The sequence below is a fragment of the Apteryx mantelli genome, chromosome 1 (genome assembly GCF_036417845.1).
Source record: "Apteryx mantelli isolate bAptMan1 chromosome 1, bAptMan1.hap1, whole genome shotgun sequence".
In the NCBI taxonomy this organism is placed as follows: Eukaryota; Metazoa; Chordata; class Aves; order Apterygiformes; family Apterygidae; genus Apteryx; species Apteryx mantelli.
The window spans coordinates 168,259,409-168,280,177 of record NC_089978.1 but is presented as its reverse complement, the minus strand read 5'-3'; the positions used below and the strand labels follow the sequence as shown (position 1 = coordinate 168,280,177).

General features: G+C 50.4%; 6 protein-coding genes and 1 long non-coding RNA gene across 8 annotated transcripts; 3 read left to right on the top strand and 4 right to left on the bottom strand.

Annotated features, from left to right (window-relative positions):
• Nucleotides 1-1,071: 1,071 nt before the first annotated feature.
• On the bottom strand, nucleotides 1,072-1,863 carry LOC106488330 (histone H1.01-like). Its single transcript, XM_013947179.2, has one exon. It carries the CDS (start codon nucleotides 1,803-1,805, stop codon nucleotides 1,137-1,139), a length of 669 nt encoding a protein of 222 aa, XP_013802633.2. The 5' UTR covers nucleotides 1,806-1,863; the 3' UTR covers nucleotides 1,072-1,136.
• A 5,141-nt stretch (nucleotides 1,864-7,004) lies between these two features.
• LOC136994293 (histone H4) lies at nucleotides 7,005-7,422 on the top strand. The gene has a single exon (XM_067311468.1). The coding sequence runs from the start codon at nucleotides 7,051-7,053 to the stop codon at nucleotides 7,360-7,362; it is 312 nt and encodes a 103-aa protein (XP_067167569.1). The 5' UTR covers nucleotides 7,005-7,050; the 3' UTR covers nucleotides 7,363-7,422.
• Nucleotides 7,423-8,153: 731 nt separating this feature from the next.
• LOC136994294 (histone H2A type 2-C) lies at nucleotides 8,154-8,686 on the bottom strand. The gene has a single exon (XM_067311476.1). It carries the CDS (start codon nucleotides 8,601-8,603, stop codon nucleotides 8,214-8,216), a length of 390 nt encoding a protein of 129 aa, XP_067167577.1. The 5' UTR covers nucleotides 8,604-8,686; the 3' UTR covers nucleotides 8,154-8,213.
• A 676-nt stretch (nucleotides 8,687-9,362) lies between these two features.
• Nucleotides 9,363-10,023, bottom strand: LOC136991153 (histone H3). The gene has a single exon (XM_067289902.1). It carries the CDS (start codon nucleotides 9,977-9,979, stop codon nucleotides 9,569-9,571), a length of 411 nt encoding a protein of 136 aa, XP_067146003.1. The 5' UTR covers nucleotides 9,980-10,023; the 3' UTR covers nucleotides 9,363-9,568.
• A 1,157-nt stretch (nucleotides 10,024-11,180) lies between these two features.
• LOC106488340 (histone H2A type 2-C) lies at nucleotides 11,181-11,708 on the top strand. Its single transcript, XM_013947192.2, has one exon. It carries the CDS (start codon nucleotides 11,259-11,261, stop codon nucleotides 11,646-11,648), a length of 390 nt encoding a protein of 129 aa, XP_013802646.1. The 5' UTR covers nucleotides 11,181-11,258; the 3' UTR covers nucleotides 11,649-11,708.
• Nucleotides 11,709-12,424: 716 nt separating this feature from the next.
• On the bottom strand, nucleotides 12,425-12,861 carry LOC106488346 (histone H4). Its single transcript, XM_013947201.2, has one exon. The coding sequence runs from the start codon at nucleotides 12,810-12,812 to the stop codon at nucleotides 12,501-12,503; it is 312 nt and encodes a 103-aa protein (XP_013802655.1). The 5' UTR covers nucleotides 12,813-12,861; the 3' UTR covers nucleotides 12,425-12,500.
• Nucleotides 12,862-13,212: 351 nt separating this feature from the next.
• LOC136994289 (uncharacterized) lies at nucleotides 13,213-15,494 on the top strand. Of its 2 annotated transcripts, none has more exons than XR_010886439.1 (2): nucleotides 13,213-13,565; nucleotides 13,963-15,494. It is a non-coding gene; the product is annotated as an uncharacterized lncRNA (long non-coding RNA). The 2 variants fall into 2 exon arrangements; XR_010886438.1 differs by having other exon boundaries at nucleotides 13,213-13,826.
• Nucleotides 15,495-20,769: the final 5,275 nt, after the last annotated feature.

Sequence of the window (20,769 nt, the reverse complement as noted above, 5' to 3'; positions counted from 1 at the left end):
CTGAAAGCGAAGAAAAGCAGCTTATATTTTATTGTTTTCCTGAACGCTTCTTAAGGGTGTGGGGAGAATATTTCTTGAAAGCAATAAAAGTGAAGGAAGAAAGGCCTGGTCAAGACATTGGGGAAAAAAAGGAGCGGCTGCAGGGAGGGAAGTTGGGAGGGTCCGTGCGGGAGGGCAGGGGGAGACGCGCCGGAGCCACCGACCCCCGCGGTTTCTGCCGCACCCGGCGGCTCCTCCGAGCCGCTCAGCGGCGGAAATGAGCCCCGGGGCACCCGGCGAGGGACGAGCCCGGCAGCCCCCGGGCGCAAAGTTCACCCCCGCAAGGGCGCAGGTGAGGGCGGGCAGCACCACGGACCGCTCAAAAGGTAGCGGAAAGCACCCGTGCCGCTCGGAGCCGCTTCGCCCACAGATTTCCAGGGGAGCGACGGGTTTCCAGGCGACAGATTTTGAGAGGAAGCGAGAAAATCTATACCAGGGAAGGTAAACACGTACCCAGGAAGTTCATAAACCTCTTCCACTAGGCGGGGGAACCCTGCGCATGTTGGATTAGAGATGGGGCGTCTATATAACCCGAAATCCCCTGTGCACCAGAACAGCCTTGAGAGCCTGGGCCAATCTTTGCACAGCGCGGACTTTTCAAAACCAGCAGCGCTCCGGGGCGCGGACGGGAGCGCATCTGAGCGCGGCTCCTCACCCTCGCAGGCTGAAAGGGGAAGAGACGAGCGCAGGCAGCCGCGCCCGGCCCTGCGCAGGAGCCGGGTCGTCGCCATAAGCTCGGCTCGTCCGGCGCCGATAGGGACGTTGGGCTCGCACTGATTTCTCGCAACTTGCGCGAAGCTCTTCGCCTCGCGCCCGCAGGGATGCGCTGAAGCGAGCTAGATCTTCCGCGTGGCGTTGTGAACAGCGGTACGGAGCTACGCGGCACTGGTGGAGAACACACACGGCACACGCTGTCCGCGTTCATCGGACCGACAATAACAAAAACAACGGGTAAGAAATCAGGTTAGACACGCATAAAAACTAGGAATACAGTTCAAAAAAATTAAGTGTTTCAGCTCTTTCTAGGGAAACTTGGGTGGCTCTTAAAAGAGCCGTTGGGTTTCTGTGCCAGGCAGACGGGACTTCTCCAGCATCATTTATTTTTTCTTGGGCGCCGCCTTCTTCGCCTTGGCCGCTTTGGGCTTGGTCGCCTTGGGCTTGGCAGGCTTCGGCTTCACCACCTTCGCTTTGGCCGGGCTCTTCGCTGCCTTCTTCGGGCGGCCAGCCTTGGCTGCCTTCTTGGGGCTCTTGGACGATTTCTTGGCAGCAGCAGCCACCGGCTTCTTCGCTTTCTTGGGGCTCTTCTTCACCGCCGCCACAACTTTCTTGGGCTTCTTGGCGGCACTCGCGGGTTTCTTGGCCACCGGCTTCTTGGGCTTGGCTGCCGCTGTGCGCTTCTTCGGGGCTTTTTCTTTCGTCTCACCCGGCTTCTTGTTCAGTTTGAAAGAACCAGAAGCACCAGTACCCTTGGTCTGCACCAGGGTGCCCTTACTGACAAGGCTCTTGAGTCCCAGCTTAATACGGCTGTTACTCTTTTCCACATCATATCCGCCGGCGGCCAGCGCCTTCTTAAGCGCCGCCAACGAGAGCCCCTTGCGCTCCTTGGAAGCGGACACGGCCTTGGTGATCAGTTCGGTGACGCTGGGGCCCGAGGGCTTTCGAGGTTTGGAGCCGCCCGCCGCCTTCTTCGGCTTCTTGGCAGCAGCCTTGGCCGGGGCGGCGGCGACGGCCACGTCGGGCGCGGCGACGGGAGCAGTCTCAGACATGACGGCAGCCACCACGCGAAAAGTCAGTGAGAACAATAGCAACGCCCGCCGCCGCCTTCCTCTTTTATAGAGGCGAGCGCGCGCTGATTGGTTCGCGGCCGGGCCCGCCCCGCCGCCGGGCCGCCGCGCCGACTGTGTTTCTTCCAGGTCCAAAAAGTTCCTTTTCATCCCGAAACCGAGCACCGATTCACCCCGTTTCTTGCAAGGGAGGAGAGGAAAGTGGGTCCTTCCAGCGAACGGAGTTTCCCCTTGAAGGGCGAAGGAATGAGGGAAAAGGGACGCAAGAAACGCCGCGGCGCGGAGCCGCAGCGACCTAGCGAGAGAGAAACTTTCGTTTTATCTTCTAAATTAAAATTACACCATTAGCGATATCAGGACAGCCAGCATGAAAACTTGTGCTTTAGAAGGTTTTCTCCATATCAGGACAGAAAAGAGAGTGGTTTGAACAGTGGGTCTTAGGGTAAATTGGTATTAAAGCGGAGGAAGTAACACAGCCTCGTCCCGTGGTCCCAGACGCGGGTGCAGAGCTGGCTCCCTTGGCCGAGCCCCTTCCCTCCGAAATCACCTAAGCCCGCTCAAATAGTTTATCTTGAAAGGCCACGAACTATTAGCTAGTGCCTTCTGGAGAGACGTTTGTGCTTTAATAGTGCGTGTTAAAGCCGATGGTACCTCACGCTTGCTTAGGCATTCCAGCAGAAGAAACAACCGACAAGCCCCTCTCTGAAGGCTGATGTTCATGTTACTGTGCTTTCAACGTACTGTCTTTTTTGGGGGGGTAGGGGGGAGGAATCGCTTCTGTTTGCTATGTTCCGGAGGCAGGGTAGTTACTGTTGTTGTATACCGCCCTTTAGTTTTAAAACATAAAGAAAAAAATAAATCTTCATATCGCGAGTTGTTAAAATTCATTGTGAAATAGAATTTGGGCCGGAAGGAAAACTTGAACTGGGGAGAGAGTTAAAGCTGAAAATCCACTCCTTTGGGGGGTATATTCTTTCATGAGAATACATTATTATGCAAAATTGGTTTCTCTGTTCTAGTGAATGAGTGCTATTGTTGAAAGTGTATTGCACTGATAATAACACCCTATGATTTACCTCTTTGATCCTTTCAGGAGTAAGATAATTTAAATCGTTTCATGCGGATCCCTTCCTCAGGCAGTGGTAACTCGATATTCCAAAAAGAGACGAGTTCTAACTTTCTCCCTTCAAATTTCCCCCTTTCTCTTTAACAGTATGTTGTTTTCTTGCTGCTGTGAAACAGTTAACAGCCTCCTTGCAATGATACGGTGTTTCACACACTAGCTATTAAGCTACTATCAGCTCCTAAAAAAAAACGAGAAAGCAGCTCTATTCATGGCTAAAAGAAAATATAACAGGATAAATGAAATAATGGTAGAGCATAGTGTTTCAGCGGCCTGTGACTGTGAAAATACACAAATACGCTGTCTTGAAACTCCACTTGACATTACAGAAATATAATTTTCTTTCCCGATTACATGTGCTTTGTTGAAAATAGTTATCTCCAAGAAATAACAGTAGCTATATCATGAAAGTTTCTCCTGTTAAGTGAAAAAAACAGGGATATTAAACGACCCTTCTGAACATTTTTAAGAATTATTTCTTCTTGAAAATAGTGCTACTGAAAAAAAAGGGGGGGGGGGGAATCGTGCAAGCTCTACGTTAAAGCAAAGACTAGAATTATTCTAGAAATTTAACATGCTCATTTTTTTCCCCCGTGCTTGGAAGTGAAATGTGGGAGGAAATACATGACTTTATGAGGTGTCCCAGTGTATGCAATTCAGCCTGTAAGAGAAAGGTATATACATGTTTGGGGGGATCTGAATGTAATAATAAGCATGATAAATGCAGAGTGTGAGGTTGTAGAACTGTATATCACATACTGAGTAAACACAGAAACTAAAAACTAATTTTAATGCCCATTTTTATCTGCTGGTTATTTCTGCTCATAGTATAGCAAATTAAGGTCCTCAGTGGTCTGACTGAACACTTTATCATAAGAATTGCTAACAGTCTGAGGAAAAGATTTGTTCTAAACTAGTAGTAGTGACCTCATGGTAACAACGAATGAAGGTTCCAAGTACTCACAGAGGCAGTGCAGTTATGGCTTTTACACCTCCCTAGTCTATTAATATCTGTCTACAGGTGATTTGTTTGTTTCTTTTCAAGCTATTTACATAAAATGACAGCTTTCCACCAGTTCTCTGAACTTGTATAGGGAGGAAGTGTCATCATCCTTATTAGTCTTTAAGAAATTCCCATTAATTTTTTTATTTCTTTCTCCCAAACTCTTGGCGGTAGAAAAGGGGTCTCATATTCCTGGAAATAGAAACAGAGTATTTTTTAGTTTCATTATCCAGACTCTTTCTTGATTTACTTGGAAACTGGATTGTACTTAGAGATTTGAGTCTGAGCTCCCAAACCCTTCACTGGTTTACACAAGATATATTTCACTCCATTTTCATAAGTCAGTGACCAAGAGAAGACAAATTGGTAGTATCAGGTTATGGGTTCTCACAGGAGAAAACATTATCAGCTCGCCTAGAATGTAGGTCAAACCAGGAATGAGCGCAAACCAGAAGACAGGAAGGACAGAGCTGAGTGCTGAAGCAATTCACAGATCGTTTGCTCCCCCCCCCCCCCCGGTTCTTTTATTCAGCTACTTTTGCAGCTGGACTTTCAAGTAGAATATATTACAACAATCCAAATATTCTAAGTGGATTTTAATTTCTCAGCCACTCTAGGCCAAAATTTTATTTTACAACCACTGTAGGAACAGTGCAGAACACAGCAGCTCACCAAATCTCAATTTTTTTTGAAGTCTGGAAAGCGACCAGTCAGCTGCCTCATATGTGTAATATTTAAAAAGTCTGGCTTCCAGTCATTACAAACATCTCGCAAGACAGAGAGCATATGCACAAACATAGGGAATTCAGTTACACAGATAAAGCATAAAGGCTTCCCCAGGCTTTGATCGTCCACTATTCCTTCGAGTAAAAGTTATATTTGAGTCTTACGCCTCCATTCTCCTTCCCTTCCCTAATCAGCAAGTGTCAATAAAAGTACTGAAATATTATATGAAAACTGGAGTTTGTTACTTTCTAGTCCAGGGAATAAGCATTGTATTTTGGAAATTAAGATCATCACTTTATTAGCACAGGAATACAGAGAGATTCTAACTGTCATTTCATTAAAAAAATAACTGGGAAAAATGAGCCCATCGACAGGAATCTTATGTCAATTAGACAAAAGTTCACAGAACTATGGTACTTAATAAAAACGAAATTAAAAGAAGAGAATAAAACCGACTGCCTTCCACACTGTGGGTACTTCAATACATATGCTATCCAGAGCTAGAGTTATCTCAAATGATGTGAGACTAAGGTAAGTTCAGGTTCTGCATCAAAACCCCACTTTAACTTCAGACCAGTTCAACTTTATCCAGATTGCTTACCCAAAATGAACATCAAGCCTAGCTCCTAGTCCAGAAAAGAACACCGTAGACAGTAATAAATGATTGTCGTCCTGTGTTTTAATGCCTTCTTTTAAAGCCGATGTTGAGCATAGAGGTCCTAATGTTCAGTAAACTTAGAATAATTGCCACTTTTTCCTTTCAACAATCATAGGCTTCCATTGTTTCCCTTTGTGCTTACTGAAAGGGATTCTCAAAGCTTTCTTTCTCACACTGATTTACTAGGGCATGAAAAATGCCCTGTAATAAATGTTGATGAAATACTTTCAGTGTCACTGTATACAAGTGAGAGGAAACTCTTTTCCTCACCATGAATTGTGGCTTCCACAATGGTGATTGATATATTCAGGATTGTAGGGCAGTCTTACTTCATTCTCCTGACACACTGCTGGGTATTGGCCGTAGTTCATGGTGGGATATACACTACAAAATGATCAGAAGAGGTTTCCCTCCCTTCCCTTTCTTGTAACTAAAAATACCTCTTTATCAGGAAACAAACAAACAAAAAAATTAAATTACAGAAAGACCATCTAAATACTGATGAAAACAACTTCTCTGTCCCTCGGCCTTGTTTCTCCAGCACTCCGAGGATTAAAACACTGTTATTCGGGAACCTGTATGCTCCTCCAAAGGACTGGAACTTTTCATTTTTCTTTTTCTCCTGTGAGCAGCAAGAGCAGTTTCGGCTACAGCATCAGACCGAATGATAATAATGTAGATCATCTTAACTTACAAATGAAAAAAAAAAAAAGGCTCCAAATCCCAGAAGTCCCCAGTGAAGAAAAGGAATATAAGTTTAAAATAATTAAATAGTTAAATAACTGAGAAGATAAATGCCTGAATCATACCTTATACTGTATACACATACACTGTAGCAGAATACATCTGGCTGTTCAGTGTATTGGAAAAAATATGAAGAATATTAACAAGTCAGGGAAATAGCAGGCTTAATATTCAGCAGTTATTCTTCTACGATTTAGAATGTTTTCCATACCTGATATTCTTGAGCACAAGCCCAGACTTCTCTGTTTTGTGCTGTTCTGCAAAGAAAACAGGAAAAAAGACAAGAAGCCCTGTGGCTTGTAAATCAGCGTTTGCTACCTCCAGGCACCAAGGATGGATGCTATGCCAAATGAAAACGAAGATTTTGTGTATTTTCAAAATCATAGGAGTAATTCTGATGAAAAGAATGAATAAAGGATTGTGGGAAAAGGTGTTTGAAATGAGGATAAAAAAGGCGAAGGCAGACAGAGGCAAGCGGTTCCGAAGCCCCGTCTGCGCCGCGCCCGCCCTGTGCCGAGGCGAGCCCCGCGACCCCGCCGCCTCCCAGCGCAGGGGCGCGCTCGGCCGCGGCGCCACGGCCGCTGCGGGCGCCGGGCAGGGAGCGCGCCGCCGCCCGAGCGAGCCAGCCGGCCTCGGGGGCGCGCTCGGCCCCGGAGAGAAGCCAAGGCGGAGGCGGCCGAGCGGGGTCCCCGCCGGCCCGGAAGGAGCGGCGGCTGCCGGGCGCCGGAAGGGAAGGCGGGGGCCGGGGGCGGTGAAGCCGAGCGCGGTCCGGGGGAGGCGCCCAAAGGCGGCGAAGGGAGAAGGCCCCCCTCGCTTCGCCGCCCCGCGCCGCCGGGAGCGAGCGCCGGGCGGGCAGGGCGAGGGGCGGGGCGCGGGCCGCAGGGCCCGCCCCTGCTTTCAATCAGGTCGGACCGCCGTCCATAAAGGGCGCGGCGCGGTAGGCCGACGCTCACAGCAGGCAGTGTGGTTCGTGATGTCTGGTAGAGGCAAGGGCGGGAAGGGGCTCGGCAAGGGGGGTGCTAAGCGCCACCGCAAGGTGCTGCGCGACAACATCCAGGGCATCACCAAGCCGGCCATCCGGCGTCTGGCTCGGCGCGGCGGCGTGAAGCGCATCTCGGGGCTCATCTACGAAGAGACGCGCGGCGTGCTGAAGGTGTTCCTGGAGAACGTGATCCGTGATGCTGTCACCTACACGGAGCACGCCAAGCGCAAGACGGTCACGGCCATGGACGTGGTGTACGCCCTGAAGCGCCAGGGACGCACTCTCTACGGCTTTGGCGGCTAAAGTGTTTGTTTTGTTTTCGCACCATCTCGACAACCCAAAGGCTCTTTTAAGAGCCACCCACTTTCTTTCAGGAAGAGCTGTGTCGCACCCCTAGCTTCAGTAATGGTCAGCAGGCTACGGTTTCGGTTTGCTGTTAGCTTCTTCCCTTTTTCTACCGGTTCTCCACCCCATACACACACATGTACGCTGCAGTAGGCTGCGGAGGTGCAGCCGAGAGCGGCTACCCCGCCCTTCGAGTGTTACCCCCGAGCGCCCCCGCTGCCTTTCTGCTCTTTCTACTGCGAGAACCAGAACCCTCTCGCTTCCTCCTCTCGACTCGCGCTTCGGGTAGGAGGAAAGCAGCTGCACTGTGACCACACGCAGCAGCTTCGGCCGGCAGGCAGCGACCTTGCTATCGCGCATGGCCGATACGGGCTCTGCTATCGCCCTGCGGCCGGGCCGGCTGCTTCTTCCAGCTGCGAGCGGGTTCAACGCCCGCGCTCTTTTTTCGAAAAGCCTGCGCCGGGCAACGACTGGCTCACGGCCGTTTCCGCCCCCACCGCAGACACTGCCCGCCCGCCCGGCGGGAAACGCAACGCTCCGCCCGCTGGCCGGGCCGGGGGCGAGGGACCCCAGCAAAACCCACATTGTCCCGGAGACGCCAGAGCGCTCCAGCAGCCCCGCTGCGCCGGGGCGGCCAAAGGAGAAAGCGCCCGCGCCACAGGGCTGCCCTCCGCGGGAAACACGCTCGTCCCTCCCATTCCCCCCCCCATCACCCGCTCAGCAGCGCATTAAGCTCTTTCTCGAGACTGTGGGTGGCTCTGAAAAGAGCCTTTGGGTTTCTCTTCTCTGGGCCTTTCTCCGCAGTCGATTTACTTGCTCTTGGCCTTATGACTCTCAGTCTTCTTGGGCAGCAGCACCGCCTGGATGTTGGGCAGCACGCCGCCCTGCGCGATGGTGACCTTGCCCAGCAGCTTGTTGAGCTCCTCGTCGTTGCGGATGGCCAGCTGCAGGTGGCGCGGGATGATGCGCGTCTTCTTGTTGTCGCGCGCCGCGTTGCCCGCCAGCTCCAGGATCTCGGCCGTCAGGTACTCCAGCACGGCCGCCAGGTACACCGGCGCGCCGGCGCCCACCCGCTCCGCGTAGTTGCCTTTGCGCAGCAGCCGGTGCACGCGGCCCACGGGGAACTGCAGCCCGGCCCGCGACGAGCGCGACTTGGCCTTGGCCCGCGCCTTCCCGCCCTGCTTCCCGCGACCAGACATGCTGCTGCTGCTGCCGCTGCCTGCCTCGCTCGCTACCCACAGACCCCCAGTTCTTCAGAAAATAAGCGGTGCATTACCAGCGCCTTGAAGCCCGCCTTTATATCCCTTCCCCTCGGCGCGGCCAGTGGCTCCTGATAGGCCGAGGCACCGCTCGGGGCACGCACAGCCAATGGCGAGGCGAATCTCGTCCCTCGCCAATCGCCGGGGCCACAGCCGCTCCCGCCGCCCCGCCCCGCGCTCTCCAGGCGGCCAATGCCGGAGGGGGGCGGCTCTAGCGCAAGGCGGCCGCCGGCCCCCGCGCCAGCGGGGCGGCAGCGCCCGGCGCGGCACGAAAGCCCAGCCCCCGGGGGGCCGCTCCCTCGGAGCACCCGGCCGCACCTGGGGGGGAGGGGGAACGGCGGGAGAGAGGAGGAGGAGGAGAAACGGGGGGGAGGCGGGGGACGGTTCCCGGGAAGGCGGGGGAGAAGGCGGCAAAATCTCACCCTGTTATTCCTTGCGCTGTCTTTTCCCGCGGAGGATTTCACCCCTTCCAATGCCGGGGCACCCCGAAATTTTCCAACCTCCCGAAACTGTACCCGCTTCTTTGCGGCAATAAATCGACACAGGAAACACGCACACAGGCAGCCTCAGAGCAACACTGTGTTTGAACACAGCCTCCTCTTTTTGAGTTCATCAGTGCATTTCAATCTTCAGGTATAGTCTATTATAGCTCCAAGAATCTTAACGCCATTTTAATCTGCTTCTAATAATGTTTCCTATATTTTTTTCTTAAACGAGCAAATCTAAAAACCACACAAGTAAATCACTTTATAAAATAGCATTATCATTTTTAACTTTAAACATATGATTTGATATTTACTTTTCTTTTAGCAACAGTGCTACAGCTCCTTTTATTGTACATGGAGTGGCTCTTAAAAGAGCCTTTTGGTTGTTGAATGCATTTTCGACCAGTGTTCTAAACCGTTTTAGGCACGCTCACCGCGGATGCGGCGGGCGAGCTGGATGTCCTTGGGCATGATGGTGACGCGCTTGGCGTGGATGGCGCACAGGTTGGTGTCCTCGAAGAGCCCCACCAGGTAGGCCTCGCTCGCCTCCTGCAGCGCCATGACGGCCGAGCTCTGGAAGCGCAGGTCCGTCTTGAAGTCCTGCGCGATCTCGCGCACCAGGCGCTGGAAGGGCAGCTTGCGGATCAGCAGCTCTGTCGACTTCTGGTAGCGCCGGATCTCGCGCAGCGCCACCGTGCCGGGCCGGTAGCGGTGCGGCTTCTTCACGCCGCCCGTGGCCGGCGCGCTCTTGCGGGCCGCCTTGGTGGCCAGCTGCTTGCGCGGCGCCTTCCCGCCCGTCGACTTCCGCGCTGTCTGCTTCGTCCGCGCCATACCTCAAACAGAAACAGCTTTTTCAAACACAGAAAATAATCACGTAGTATTGGGACGCGAGGGGTATATATAGCACCATTCCCCTTCCTGATAGGCGGATAGCTACATGCCGAGTTTCATTGGCAGATTCAAAGTTTAAAAATCCCGCCTTTGACATGTAGCTCCCGCCCTTTGGCGCCTTTGCTCTTCCTGTACGCTACGGGACGAATACTGAAACGTATTTCTTTTGTTTTAGTACAAACACTCATTTTCCTGTTTTAAAGTCTTTCACGTATTTCTGTTCATATTTTACTAAACCCTTTTTTAAAATCTTATTTTGTTTCTGTCTCAGTGCTATTTCTTTTTCTTTTTTTGCTTTCATTTACATCTGAAACTTGAGTACAGAGCAAAAGAAACTTAACCAACGTTGAAAGATTTAAAAATTCTTTCCTACATCTATTGAAATGCACGGACATACTGTTCAAGATAGAGACCGCTAAGAAATAAATGTAAAAGGAAACAGGAAAACTTTGATAAAAAAGTGTAGTTGCAGCTTAGATTAACAAAGAAGAGTTTAAATAGAATCGTCATCTTTTTAAATACTCAAGGAGTAGGTTTAATGCACTGATGAACTCAAAAAGAGGAGGCTGTGTTCAAACACAGTGTTGCTCTGAGGCTGCCTGTGTGCGTGTTTCCTGTGTCGATTTATTGCCGCAAAGAAGCGGGTACAGTTTCGGGAGGTTGGAAAATTTCGGGGTGCCCCGGCATTGGAAGGGGTGAAATCCTCCGCGGGAAAAGACAGCGCAAGGAATAACAGGGTGAGATTTTGCCGCCTTCTCCCCCGCCTTCCCGGGAACCGTCCCCCGCCTCCCCCCCGTTTCTCCTCCTCCTCCTCTCTCCCGCCGTTCCCCCTCCCCCCCAGGTGCGGCCGGGTGCTCCGAGGGAGCGGCCCCCCGGGGGCTGGGCTTTCGTGCCGCGCCGGGCGCTGCCGCCCCGCTGGCGCGGGGGCCGGCGGCCGCCTTGCGCTAGAGCCGCCCCCCTCCGGCATTGGCCGCCTGGAGAGCGCGGGGCGGGGCGGCGGGAGCGGCTGTGGCCCCGGCGATTGGCGAGGGACGAGATTCGCCTCGCCATTGGCTGTGCGTGCCCCGAGCGGTGCCTCGGCCTATCAGGAGCCACTGGCCGCGCCGAGGGGAAGGGATATAAAGGCGGGCTTCAAGGCGCTGGTAATGCACCGCTTATTTTCTGAAGAACTGGGGGTCTGTGGGTAGCGAGCGAGGCAGGCAGCGGCAGCAGCAGCAGCATGTCTGGTCGCGGGAAGCAGGGCGGGAAGGCGCGGGCCAAGGCCAAGTCGCGCTCGTCGCGGGCCGGGCTGCAGTTCCCCGTGGGCCGCGTGCACCGGCTGCTGCGCAAAGGCAACTACGCGGAGCGGGTGGGCGCCGGCGCGCCGGTGTACCTGGCGGCCGTGCTGGAGTACCTGACGGCCGAGATCCTGGAGCTGGCGGGCAACGCGGCGCGCGACAACAAGAAGACGCGCATCATCCCGCGCCACCTGCAGCTGGCCATCCGCAACGACGAGGAGCTCAACAAGCTGCTGGGCAAGGTCACCATCGCGCAGGGCGGCGTGCTGCCCAACATCCAGGCGGTGCTGCTGCCCAAGAAGACTGAGAGTCATAAGGCCAAGAGCAAGTAAATCGACTGCGGAGAAAGGCCCAGAGAAGAGAAACCCAAAGGCTCTTTTCAGAGCCACCCACAGTCTCGAGAAAGAGCTTAATGCGCTGCTGAGCGGGTGATGGGGGGGGGGAATGGGAGGGACGAGCGTGTTTCCCGCGGAGGGCAGCCCTGTGGCGCGGGCGCTTTCTCCTTTGGCCGCCCCGGCGCAGCGGGGCTGCTGGAGCGCTCTGGCGTCTCCGGGACAATGTGGGTTTTGCTGGGGTCCCTCGCCCCCGGCCCGGCCAGCGGGCGGAGCGTTGCGTTTCCCGCCGGGCGGGCGGGCAGTGTCTGCGGTGGGGGCGGAAACGGCCGTGAGCCAGTCGTTGCCCGGCGCAGGCTTTTCGAAAAAAGAGCGCGGGCGTTGAACCCGCTCGCAGCTGGAAGAAGCAGCCGGCCCGGCCGCAGGGCGATAGCAGAGCCCGTATCGGCCATGCGCGATAGCAAGGTCGCTGCCTGCCGGCCGAAGCTGCTGCGTGTGGTCACAGTGCAGCTGCTTTCCTCCTACCCGAAGCGCGAGTCGAGAGGAGGAAGCGAGAGGGTTCTGGTTCTCGCAGTAGAAAGAGCAGAAAGGCAGCGGGGGCGCTCGGGGGTAACACTCGAAGGGCGGGGTAGCCGCTCTCGGCTGCACCTCCGCAGCCTACTGCAGCGTACATGTGTGTGTATGGGGTGGAGAACCGGTAGAAAAAGGGAAGAAGCTAACAGCAAACCGAAACCGTAGCCTGCTGACCATTACTGAAGCTAGGGGTGCGACACAGCTCTTCCTGAAAGAAAGTGGGTGGCTCTTAAAAGAGCCTTTGGGTTGTCGAGATGGTGCGAAAACAAAACAAACACTTTAGCCGCCAAAGCCGTAGAGAGTGCGTCCCTGGCGCTTCAGGGCGTACACCACGTCCATGGCCGTGACCGTCTTGCGCTTGGCGTGCTCCGTGTAGGTGACAGCATCACGGATCACGTTCTCCAGGAACACCTTCAGCACGCCGCGCGTCTCTTCGTAGATGAGCCCCGAGATGCGCTTCACGCCGCCGCGCCGAGCCAGACGCCGGATGGCCGGCTTGGTGATGCCCTGGATGTTGTCGCGCAGCACCTTGCGGTGGCGCTTAGCACCCCCCTTGCCGAGCCCCTTCCCGCCCTTGCCTCTACCAGACATCACGAACCACACTGCCTGCTGTGAGCGTCGGCCTACCGCGCCGCGCCCTTTATGGACGGCGGTCCGACCTGATTGAAAGCAGGGGCGGGCCCTGCGGCCCGCGCCCCGCCCCTCGCCCTGCCCGCCCGGCGCTCGCTCCCGGCGGCGCGGGGCGGCGAAGCGAGGGGGGCCTTCTCCCTTCGCCGCCTTTGGGCGCCTCCCCCGGACCGCGCTCGGCTTCACCGCCCCCGGCCCCCGCCTTCCCTTCCGGCGCCCGGCAGCCGCCGCTCCTTCCGGGCCGGCGGGGACCCCGCTCGGCCGCCTCCGCCTTGGCTTCTCTCCGGGGCCGAGCGCGCCCCCGAGGCCGGCTGGCTCGCTCGGGCGGCGGCGCGCTCCCTGCCCAGCGGCCGTGGCGCCGCGGCCGAGCGCGCCCCTGCGCTGGGAGGCGGCGGGGTCGCGGGGCTCGCCTCGGCACAGGGCGGGCGCGGCGCAGACGGGGCTTCGGAACCGCTTGCCTCTGTCTGCCTTCGCCTTTTTTATCCTCATTTCAAACACCTTTTCCCACAATCCTTTATTCATTCTTTTCATCAGAATTACTCCTATGATTTTGAAAATACACAAAATCTTCGTTTTCATTTGGCATAGCATCCATCCTTGGTGCCTGGAGGTAGCAAACGCTGATTTACAAGCCACAGGGCTTCTTGTCTTTTTTCCTGTTTTCTTTGCAGAACAGCACAAAACAGAGAAGTCTGGGCTTGTGCTCAAGAATATCAGGTATGGAAAACATTCTAAATCGTAGAAGAATAACTGCTGAATATTAAGCCTGCTATTTCCCTGACTTGTTAATATTCTTCATATTTTTTCCAATACACTGAACAGCCAGATGTATTCTGCTACAGTGTATGTGTATACAGTATAAGGTATGATTCAGGCATTTATCTTCTCAGTTATTTAACTATTTAATTATTTTAAACTTATATTCCTTTTCTTCACTGGGGACTTCTGGGATTTGGAGCCTTTTTTTTTTTTTCATTTGTAAGTTAAGATGATCTACATTATTATCATTACTGTAAATATTTTATTCTTCATATTATTTAGTTTATTTGCTATGTTATATTTCTATTCCATTACTGCTTTTATTGACTTATTTTGCTCTTTTTTTCCCCCACAGAACTAATATTTTGGAGGTAATTGTATAGCTTTCCGTACTTAATTTTCAAAATCACAGAAATGCGCAACAAAGAGACCAGGCCAGCACACTTCTGGGGGAGTCTCATCTTCAACCAATTGCAGGTTGTCTTTGTGTGGAAATATGATGTGTTTAAACTCTGATTTCATGTCTCACTAATAACATCTCCAGGGGTTGAGTTTTCCCATGCTGCGTATTGCCAAAAGACTTCAAGATTAGGTTAACTATTATTATAACTATTAGTGATGGGACCTTACTTTCATGTCTTCCAAAGCTGCATGATGCTTTTACTCCAACAAATAACTGCTTCTGCTGATCACTGTGAATTGTGTAATGGATTATATTTTCTCTCATTCTTTTTTTATATGATCTGTTTTACACACAGAGCACTTGGTAAGCCAGGAAGATGACAAGTGGGTGAGTGGCAATGAATGGTGTGAAAGCAGTATGTTTTCATGCACATGTAACCGAGACTTATAGAAGTTTAAACTTCATCTATATGTATTATGAAATTTTATTAGTACTAATAACAACTAGCTACAGTTTTCTATGATAAGATAGCTGATCCAAAGCCTGGTTAAATATTCACCATGCTTATTGGTTACAGAAAACAGTTTGGGTTTGGTGTCCCCACAAATCTCTAAATCCAGCTCAAGGCCTTCCTCGCTTCGTAAGTGAATGTAGCATGTAATAAGGCTTTGTGAGTGGGGTAATGCATACAACATATCTCTCAGTAACTTGCTGGAGTACCAGTGAGTGTGGAACTACCCTCAACGTTCTAGTAACTCACCGAGGTCCTGTGTACACAGCTCTCTGGAACTGCTCTTGAGAGCAATAGCTGGGAGGTCACCATCTATCAGGCTACTGTATTTCCAGGCTCCAGGTCCTCTAGCATATTGCATTCACAACACCCTGTATGGTGCATTGGCCAGCTGTGAGACTATCTGTTTCACAACCACTTGCCATATGCTCAAAGCTTTCTATTGTTTATTCTAATATAACTTTTCTGTATCACAGATGACCCATTTTTCTGTATAAGTGACTAATACAACAGATTGATACAGAAGAGTCTGAAGGACTTAAGTGCAAATAAGAGACAGCAAAAACTTCCAGATGGGGAAGAAGTACTTGCCTCATCACTGGACAGCCATGGACTTGATCAATTCTTGTTAAAGACCCAAACTAGCCACTCTCCAAAACACCTAGAATATGCACGAGTTGTTGAATATTGCTGCTGCTAAGGTCATACTAGCCATGTCTCAGTAGTTCTGAGGCTGTGTCAAAAGAACTCAATGGTAGCACTGAGAACTGGCTGCTAAATGTAAGATGTGAAAGGCCACCTCCACAACCTTGTGCTAACAAGAACATCAGGAAACCTGCTTCTAAGCCTTTGTCCCAGACCAGAAACAATTGTGCATCTTCTAGAAGTTGGCTATGCCAACAAGACTGTGGCATCACTGGCAAGTCCACAATGGGCTTTATCAGCATAGAATATAAAGGGTTTTCTCCAAATCTATCTTGTGTCTGGAGCATTGTTTCATATCAAGTCCCAGATGCCTTGGTCACACTATAAAATTATAATGTATCCATTCAGACCACTGCTAATAATTGGACTAAAATTAGTCATGCACACCAAGTGGACAACAAAATTGGATACTTTAGTTGTGTACATGTTACCCCCATGTATTCAAAGATCTGACATCATTCTGGGTGGAGAGGCATTACTTCTTTCATGTATTATGTTTTCCTTTCACCAGTGCATTTTGTCAGTGACAACATTTATCTTTGCTGCTGTGGTTCTACATTGTGACTCTAAAAACTAAGCAGCCATCACAACTGCTAAAGCCATACCTCAGTTCCTGCTGGCTATCCTCACAGTGCTCCTTTTAGCAGCAAAAGGCCCACTGGGGCTATGAGATTAGCATAATTCCAGTACAGAGAGTGTGTCTGTGATCACCATGGCCTGATATGCACATCATTCTCCACACAGACAGAAGGGAGTGCTTCAAGACGAATGGCTCAGGGACATCTTTGTGAACTCTGGAAAGCCTTTGTCTCACTGACTTTAGCATTTGGTTCTGCCTCGGTCACTGTGACTCCAGGAGGGAAGGTCTGTGAATGATATGATCTAAAAATATAATGATGAGGTCATTCTTTCCCAGAATCTTTCAGCTGAGATATTTCATCCAGGAATATCTTTGCCTGGCCCTGAAGACTCCTGATTTCTTTTTCTCTGTCCTTTCAAACACCTTCTCATTCCCTCCCCTTCAGGCATATATTTTCACCTCTCTCTGGCTGCAGGAAGGAGTTTCAGCTCACCCTATATGCTGGTTTCCACCTTGTCCCCCTTTGTCTGCTTCACAGAAAGCATGTTTCCCAGCTCCCTCCTATAACACACACACATAGAACATATTTGACTGTATATAGATGAGATTCTCTTTGAGGAGAAGGGTATACTCTATGTAATATACATGCCCATCATTCATTTGCCCATCTCCCACCTCCCCTGTCCCTGCTCCTCAACCTTTTTGCGTGTGTTGAGCTAAAGATATATCCTAAAGCATGGGAAAGGAGAGATGTTATGTCCTGAGAAAGCAATCAACAGACAAACACAAGAAAAATCCATTCAAGGCTCTTCTGTTCAAAAACATCCTTTCTGATTCAGAGGGTCCCTGGCCTACCAGTCACTAGGGTCTAAGGGATTGTTTTGATATGATATTAGTTATTGCCTTGCTGTTATGGTCTTTTTCAGTGGCTACTGTCATGGATAGGATGTCGGCCTAGATGGATGTTTGATGAGAATCACTGAGGCTGTTCTTACCATATTATGATCTTAAGTCTCTGTCCAGAATCCAGTATAAGGGGCAGCAGAATCTCAAGATCTGCCCAGATCATATTGGTCACTCACTTCTCCCCACTCTGGATCCTTGCTGATGCCCCTAAATTCAGGACAGGGATGCCCTGCCATTTCCCAGGCTTGTGGCTTGTGTGTGCCTTCTTTCCCCTGGTATTAACCTAACCGGGCATAAGCAAGTGTCTCCTTCAACACTGAAAAGGATATAACCAGGTGGCAGCAGCACCCTAGGGAGAAAAAGGTGAAAAAACAAGAGTTAAGACCTCTCTCAAGAATCACCAAGTTAAGAAAATAATCACATATTATAAAATGAAACAAAACACAAAAAACTAATTGTTTTAAAGTGTGAGAACCTATATTTCCCCCCCCCCCCCCAGTATCAAGTGCAAGCAAATATTGCTGTCTTTATCCAGTGATGTGGCTGACAGAGCTAACCCTGAAAGCCTTTCTTTGCACCCAAGCATGCTAAGGGCTCTTTTCTTTTAAATAATTAATAAAGCAAGCAAAAGGGGATTACACTTTTACCTCCAGTTAGGAGTTTTGGTGCAATCTTTTAGCAGAAGCCTTTTTCTTCCTTTGTTCAAGGAAGATGTTTATTTAAATGAACATGCAGTAGATCTGGACAATTAATAGCAGAACTATTCAAAAGGTTACCTTACTGATCAGCAGTCCCTTTCCTCAACAGCCTTTTTGCCCTTGGGTGTTTTGGACTGTGAAGTTTCCTTTCTCACAGGTGCCTCCTATTGCAGTTCAGGTGAATTCAAAAGCCTAACTGTTTTCTCTTTACTTTCCACCTTTGTACAGGTGGACACATGCTTATACCCTCCACTAGCTGTTCAATGTTGGCCTCATGTGTTAATCTTACTAACCAAACAATTAAATGTAAGAAGTTACAAACTATTGACCTCAAACAGCATACACAAGTAAAGCTTGTTTTTCTACTCCTTATTTCACATACTCATCAACCAAAACTTCATTGCTTTTTCAGTGTCAAAACCAGAAACATTTATGGCAGGAAGACCAAGGTTTAGACTTCATATACTTACATGGAAGCCAATCCTTTCTGGGACCAGCTCAGATGAGTCGGGCTGCAGGCAAAATACATGAAATAATAAAAGACCAGGCCTTCCTCCTGAAAGTACCCACACTCTACAGACATATCCTCATCAGTCTGTGAAGCCAAATTCCTGGCTTTCTACACTGTCTGATCACAGGAGTGCTGGGTGACAGGCCTTATTTATATATCGTGGGGAAACCCAGGCACCAACCAGCCCTTCCAGTGTCCCTGGCAGGCTAGATTACCTCCTAACGAGGGGTGGTGCTGCCTCAGTACCAGCATATAGCTTGCACAGCTGCAAGGCAGAGCCTGAGCTATGAAAAACACAAGCTATGGCTCAGCACCCTTACACACTGAATGCCTCTTCAAAGGCTTTTTGGTTTCTTCTGTGGGAAGACAGGAAGGCAATAGTGCTGACACCTGTACTACCTTGTGACGTTCCTGCTCTGGAAGAGTGGTGTAAACAGCTTTATCTAGAGCCAGTGCCTGCTTCACCCCCACAGCAATGAGGAAAACAGGCAAGGCGGCATTATTTAGTGAGAACACCCTCACATGGTGCCTGACAGAGCATTGTGGCTCTCAGAGATGGCAGATGTCCAGGTGCTTAGCTGCCATCGTCACTGGCTCCATGGCAAGAACTGGGTCACCTGGCAACAAAAATATACCTGGTGGCCAGACACATCACTGCCTGTGGCCAGTCAGATGGTGGATTGTGAACCAGCTCCACATGCACCTATATGCCTGAGGCCACCTTGTGCCCCCACAGTGCCAAATGTGGCTCTGGCTGGGGGGCCCAGGTAGGTCCATCAGTCTGCTATCTCCCAAGACTAATGCTGCGCTTGACAGACTTAACTAGGAGCACCAGCACACAACTGGGAAAGGGTGGAGGGCAGGAAGCATGCAGGAGTAACTGGATGCAAAGTGAGTTTCTCAGCATTGCTCTGTGTGGGCTGCTCATTTGCCTGAGCAGCCAGGCTTCAGTGCTGATGAAGAAGCTGTGGCAGTACCCTTGCTTGGTGGTGTTTATTGTTATTAAATGCAAGTGGAACAGAGACACTGGAGGGTTTTTTTTGTTTGTTTGTTTGTTTGGCGGGGGGGGGGGGGGGGGAGAACTGTGCCTGAAGAAGCTTCTATTAATGTTGCTTACCTTACTTGTACAGCTGCCTCAGAGCCCCAGGTCCTTGATGTCTGGTAGGTGACTATATTCAAAGCATTACAAGGTGGTCCAGAAGACTCTCTGTCAAGTGGTTTGGATAAATTTTAGAAGACCAAAGTACCTTAGGACATTAGTAATTCTGTTCTTTGATATCTGACTGACAGTAAGGACCTTTTCTTTGCCTGTGTGTGAAGAAAGGAAAAATGCGTTAGCCTGGCCCAAAATAGAGGTTCCTGTACTGTATACAACAAAGTGCATCTTTTTTCCTCATTAGCTGCTCTGGAAGGGTTTTTGCTCCTGCATTACCCTTCCCCATGAAGGACATCCCTCACAAAATCTCCTAAATATGGCCATATCCTGGTTTTGGACTATGGGTTTTCAATTCCCAAATGACACACCACAGTAATGATGAAGGGAAGCTACAGTACATGCCCAAACCTTTAACCAGGAGTACAGGGAGGAGGGTGCAACATTCCAGGAGGCTAAGTCTATGGGGACAGTCATCCATTGCCCTGCCCTATTTGTCCTGCACACTATAGATGTTTAGCCACACACTGGCTTAAATAGGCCTTGTGTGGCCTTGTTACGCTTAAGAGTCTTTAACAATAGCATCAAGAGCAACGTTAGTATTATGTAGGCAGAGACTTGCTTGTTGGACTACAATGAGTTTGTATTTTTGTAGGTACCACTTTAAAACTGCTTAGCTAAGGGTTAAAAGCTGTTAAACTGTGCTGGCTGGTTTGATCACAAAGGTTATTACATTGTAACTTGGATGAAGGATGAAGTCACTGAGGGCAAATAAGGCATAGGCGTAACATTATAGTATGAGTGTAATCCCTGTTGCAGGGAGTATTTATACTTTAGTCCAGGGGAGCACGTACAGGCAGGACAGCAACAGTGTAGAGAGCTTCACCAAAATCTCTCTGGAAATTATACTGGGAGGAAGGAGTGGAGTTGTCCTGCACAGATATATCAGCTCTACCTCCTCCATCTGTCTGAGAATGACCAACCACTGGACTCAGCTGCAGCAGACAGAGCAGTCCACTGACCATGTTAGTGTGGCTAGCTCTCATACTAACACCTCCTAACAAAATTGCTTGAAAGGACCAACTGCAATGTTACCTCTCATTATTGCAAACATATCTAAATATAACCTGGAGCTCATTTTCTGGGGAACAGGTTCTGGCAGGCCCTAACCTGGAGATGGGAATGTTTGATATCTCTCAGGTACAGAGCCAGCTGTTGGCGGTGGTTCATAGGTCTCCTTGCTTTTGCCATGAGGTCTTAATAGATAACTGCAGAAGCTGGACAGAGACGGGTATCTGGATGGAAGTGGCCTGAAAAGTTTAGATTATGATCTTGTGCAGGTTTGGACATAGTGTAGCCTGCTGGGATGTCCACAAGGTGAGGAGGCTTGTAGTCTTTCAGATATGGCCAATGTTACAATGATGCCCTATTAAATGTTCTCTGGAGATCCTAATGTCATTATCCTCCTCCTCTAATGAATGATAAAGTCTGCTTCCCTCCAGCCGCCTTATTAGGAAAGCCAAACTGCTTGCTGCATGGTGACCTTTTTGTTAAGGTCTTTTCACAATATCATGTACCTAAAACAGGATTATTCACTTTCCTCACTTGCTCACCTGGAGCTGAAACTGTCATTCCTGCCTTTTTTGTAATCCTCCATCACATTTTGCTCTTTGCCTGACTACATCCCTCATTTCC

What these genes read in the sequence shown, in the direction of transcription:
- LOC136994293 (XM_067311468.1), top strand. Translation starts at nt 7,051, where the DNA reads ATGTCTGGTAGAGGCAAGGGCGGGAAGGGGCTCGGCAAGGGGGGTGCT.
- LOC136991153 (XM_067289902.1), bottom strand. Translation starts at nt 9,979, where the DNA reads ATGGCGCGGACGAAGCAGACAGCGCGGAAGTCGACGGGCGGGAAGGCG.
- LOC106488340 (XM_013947192.2), top strand. Translation starts at nt 11,259, where the DNA reads ATGTCTGGTCGCGGGAAGCAGGGCGGGAAGGCGCGGGCCAAGGCCAAG.
- LOC136994294 (XM_067311476.1), bottom strand. Translation starts at nt 8,603, where the DNA reads ATGTCTGGTCGCGGGAAGCAGGGCGGGAAGGCGCGGGCCAAGGCCAAG.
- LOC106488346 (XM_013947201.2), bottom strand. Translation starts at nt 12,812, where the DNA reads ATGTCTGGTAGAGGCAAGGGCGGGAAGGGGCTCGGCAAGGGGGGTGCT.
- LOC106488330 (XM_013947179.2), bottom strand. Translation starts at nt 1,805, where the DNA reads ATGTCTGAGACTGCTCCCGTCGCCGCGCCCGACGTGGCCGTCGCCGCC.